At 52.7% G+C, this 4428-nt stretch overlaps 1 protein-coding gene across 1 annotated transcript in view; it reads right to left on the reverse strand.

Moving 5' to 3' along the window:
• TMCO4 (transmembrane and coiled-coil domains 4) overlaps positions 1–4428 on the reverse strand; it is a 27747-nt gene that overhangs the window by 279 nt on the left and 23040 nt on the right. Inside the window, exon 14 of the mRNA XM_010139388.1 lies at positions 15–179. Within this exon, the coding sequence (XP_010137690.1) occupies positions 15–179 (165 nt within the window). The remainder of the gene's footprint in view (positions 1–14; positions 180–4428) is intronic.

Raw genomic sequence — 4428 nt, forward strand, 5'->3', positions numbered from 1 at the left:
TCCCGCAGGGGTGCTTCCTCCTGCGGAGCCTCGCTGCCTGCTGCCTGCTGCGATTTCTTGGCTGGAGGGGAGACAAGACTGACGCTACCCTTCTCTTCCAGCCGACTCTCCTTGGTTCTGACGCCCACCGCTCTCAGGATCGTGTCCATTTGCTTCATGTAGTCCAGGTGGCCGCTGACCTGCAAGCAAAACCAAGATACCTGTTAGGGGGGGAGCTCAGTCGAGTCCCTCATCCCAAAGTCTCGCGACTTTGGGAAAGGCTGGAAGACTGAGGTCTGGAAAACGCAGCGTCCACGAACACCCTGCCCTGGCTGCACCCTCTGGCACGCACTGCTGCTGGATTATTTTTCCTCTGAGATGGGTATGTTAACGCTCGGACACTGCTGAGTTACAACGCCCAGGTTCTGGGAGCCACGAGGGTAAGAGGAGCTGATCTGCCATGGTGAGAGACGCCCAGGTAGGAGACGAGCTGTCTTCGTTCCCTCCCCTGTTCTCTGCTAAATGACGTGTCCACCCTGTGCCTTGGCCCCCTTGTAAAAGCAAAGATGATTGTATTTAAACGAGGATACAACAGCTCCCAAGAGTGTTAACATTCCTGGCTGGAAGGTGCACTGCTCTGTCCCACACCACATAAAACCAGGAGACTGAGAGTTAGAGGCTCATAAACCATTTCAAAGTCAACAACACGTGTAAAACCCACATGTTTTCCTTGTAAAGTGATTTCCATGATAAGATAAACCCGTCTGAGATGGCTGTTGGAACGCACCCTTCCAGCCCGGGCACAGGAGGGAGGGAAAACCTCCTCTGCAGCTGATGGGTGTCAAACACTGCCTGGCTGGAGAGGCAGAAGTGCCTTCTCTGGTCCAGCGTCCTGGGCAAGCCGAGCGTTTGAAGTAACGACAGCCAAGAGCCTTCTGGAGACCAGCCCCCAGGTGCCCGGAGCTGCTGGACCCGCAGCCAGCGGGGCGGCCACAGCGCATCGCCGGCTGGATTTACAGGGGGATTTTCTGTGGAGAGGAAACGGGTGGTGAGGCTGAGGCGGGGCTTTGTCGATGGTGCACCCACCAGCTGGCCTGGAGATTTCAGCAGGCATCAGGGGGACGATTTGCATCCTAAGATGTTCTAGTGTCTTGGGTAGTTGTGAACAGTTTAATCGTTCCTGACCCAGGCAGAAGCTGTCTCAGGCAGCACGGCTTCCCCGTGAGCGCAGCCCCCCAGGCCCGGGCAGACCTTCCTCGCAGGGAGAGGAACCTCTGCCCAAACCCGAAGGGGCAAAACACAAACCTCCGAGCTCTTTGTGAGAAGCAGCTTTTGAACGGCAAGACTGGGACGCACGTGGGGCTTGGAGCAAAACGGAGGATTTAACTGGCCCTTCAGTAACGCAATGTGCGACTGCTCAGTCCAGATGGCTCAGCAGGCTCTCCAAGTTGGGAAGGGATGAGTTAATTAAAATAACCATCGCAGGACGAAGGGACCGGCTGTTGAGATGTGTGCATTGTTCTCCGGAAAGGTGTGAACCTTCTCCTGCTGGGTGGGAGGGTTGGTGCTGAGGAAAGAAATGAGCACAGCCTGGGACAAGGTGGAGAGAAACAAGAAGGAAATGGTTGTACTGGGAGGAGCTGCTGAAGTCTCTTGGTTTGCTGCTTTCTGAAACCTCCACAGGTATCACACTCTACCCGCCCTGGTCAGCATTTTCTCAGCCTAGAAAGAACAAATTGCCTCTGCCACCCTAAGGACGGGATTTTCACAACAACCCAGTATCCAGTAGGATGGGGAATTCCTCTTCCTTGAGCGCCACGATCACCGACAGGTGCTGGGTGTGAGCAATTTCTTTTCCTCAAGAAGCTAAAACTGATGCTGAGGCCTCCTCAAAGCCTGTCCTTGCAGCCTGTCCTCTCCTCAGAGGACACTCGTTGCTCCTCCCAGGACAGCCCAGGACACGATCCCAGAAAGTCAGACCAGTGCAAGACCTGAGGAGCCGGCGAGGAGGTAGGACTCTGGTCAAGCGCTGAGCCATCAGCAAAAGAAGCAGGAACCAAATGCCCTGGCACTCAAAGCTGTGACACCATCCCGGAGGGAAAACTCCACCATTCCGGCTCTCAAAAGCCTGTTTCATCCGCAGTCTGACGAGCTGAATTCCTCCGGGCGTAGGCTGTGCTGGATGGGAACAGCTACAGAGTCATAAGGGACAATAAAAACTTTATAGGGAAATAAACGGATGTTTGAATATTTGTCAGAACGAAGCGCAGGAGGAATTCCAGAATAAATGGAGTAGAAAAGTGTTCTTGTAACCACAGCAAATCATATTTATGTTCGTTCTAAGGAGCTGAGAGAAGGTTTACCAGTGCGCTCAGGCAGCTCCTCCCTGGTTGTATCTGATTTTACGGGTGTTGTGACTCAGTGGAAAGCACAAGGCAGCGGCCCGTACCACCGACTGTGCTGCAGGACAGAAGAACCAGGAGAACATTAAAGGAACCTTGCAAGAGGCTGTGGACGACGCGAAAATAGAAAAGAAATTCTGCTGTCTGGGTCCTTAGGAAGCAATGTTTGCCCAAAGGGAGGACAGGAACGCACCCACTAACTCAGAAGCTGGAATTTAAGTGGATTTATTAAAAAATGTGACTTTGGCGTCTGCGGCAAGTCCTGCCTTGCGCTGCAGGTATCTCCTGGGCGCCAGCGGCCCTGCCCTCCGGCGGAGGAGGAGCTAATAGAACCGCGCTGCAGGAGCGCTCCGCAGGGCTGGATGTGTTTTGAAAATACTGTCAATGTCGTTGGCGTTGTTCCTCTTTAATGCTTCTCCTTCTGCTCTGAGCAACTGATGGAATAAAGATTGGAGCATGATTCAACTGAAGGAAACAGGCTTCTAAATCACCCCTCCGCACGCTGACAATTCTTGGGAGCAGAGTAAGGCACTCAGTGCTTATTTTCCTCCTCATTTAAAGAGTAACTAGACCGGTCAAAGTTCTCCTTTCACTCCAGCGCCACTTCTGCAGCAGGACTGTAATTTTTACCTGCAATCGTCTTGCAGCCACAACATATCGATCAAGTCATTGTCGCCTCCGGGACGACAATTGCGGGCCGTTACCCTCAGACAGAGCTCGGGTAATTTCACCCAGCCAGGAACTTCTTCCATCACACTTTGGTATGTTTGGTGGGAACGTGCTGATGAGGAAAATTCTGAGTAAACACTGGGGGTTTTTTTCTGCTGGATTTGTCCACTGCTAAAAAACTCTGCCAGCTTTACTCTCACTTTACCTTCACCAGTTCCAATTGGGCTGGATGGTGGAGAGGAGTAAAAGATAGAACAAGAAAACAGAGGAAGTAACTGGAGAAAATGGAAAAAAGTAGATTTTGGAAGTCTGAAGCCCTAAGGGGGTAAGACAGAGAGTGGCTGTAGCCAGCGACAATGGGCTGCACGAAGTTAGGAAGGGGGAGAACTAATTCTGAATTAATAGGAGAGCTTTTGACAGCGTTTTGAGGGCGAGGTGCCCTCAGCAGCGTCCGTCCACTGGCAGGGACCCCCCTCGCACCCCAAGCCGGCCAGCTGAAGGCAGCAGCTGCTCCCAGGAACTTCTCAACCTTCGCAGAGCTGCTGGTGACCATTTTTTTGCTGACACTCTCACTGACAGCTGCCAGACGGGGAGCCGGTTCTTTAGCTCCTAGTTGGTGTCTGAGCACTCCAGAGTCTTTCTGGCTACACCAAAGTTGCAAAACATCCCACTCGCTTTTAAGGTGGCTATAATTAAATATTTTTCAGTGTTAATCCAAGCAGAAATTATTTAAATTAGAGGGTATAAAGAATGTTTTAAAGGCCCAGCGTAAACTGTGCACATAATTATTGCTGGGGAATAATCTGAACACAATCCCTGGGGACTCAGGGGAAAAGAGATCCCCAAAACAGAGACTGCCTTGATACATCAGACTGGACCCTTCCTGCTCTGCAGGAGTTCGTGAGCACCAGCAGCTCGTAGGCAGCTGCCACCCAGATGACGTGTCGAGGAAGAGTAAGAAAAGGAGGGTTTCGCTGCCATGGAGAGCAGGGGAAACCGCTGGGTTCTCCTGTGGTAAAACTGCCCAGAGAAACGTGAGCACCCGTCCTCGACGCGCGAGCCGCCGTGCCAGGGCTCTGCCCCCGGTGTGACCGAGCAGTTCTGCGACGTTCAGATGTTAATGATCTGCCATCTGAGCAAACAGCAACTGCCCTGACACACCGCACCACACCGCAGTTTACGCCCGGGTCCCCGGAGCGGCTGCTGTCACATAACTGACTGCATACACCAGTCCCGCTGCACCCCCGGGAAGGCTTTCATAACCGCGCTGGCTGAGTGGGAGGACATCTTTCCCTCCGTTTTTTCACTGACAGTCAGATAAAAAACATACTAATCAAGAGAGACGTGCGATGAGCGCCTCGGAGGAGAGCTCCTGTTC

Source organism: Buceros rhinoceros, unplaced genomic scaffold, assembly GCF_000710305.1.
Source record: "Buceros rhinoceros silvestris isolate BGI_N320 unplaced genomic scaffold, ASM71030v1 scaffold19747, whole genome shotgun sequence".
In the NCBI taxonomy this organism is placed as follows: Eukaryota; Metazoa; Chordata; class Aves; order Bucerotiformes; family Bucerotidae; genus Buceros; species Buceros rhinoceros.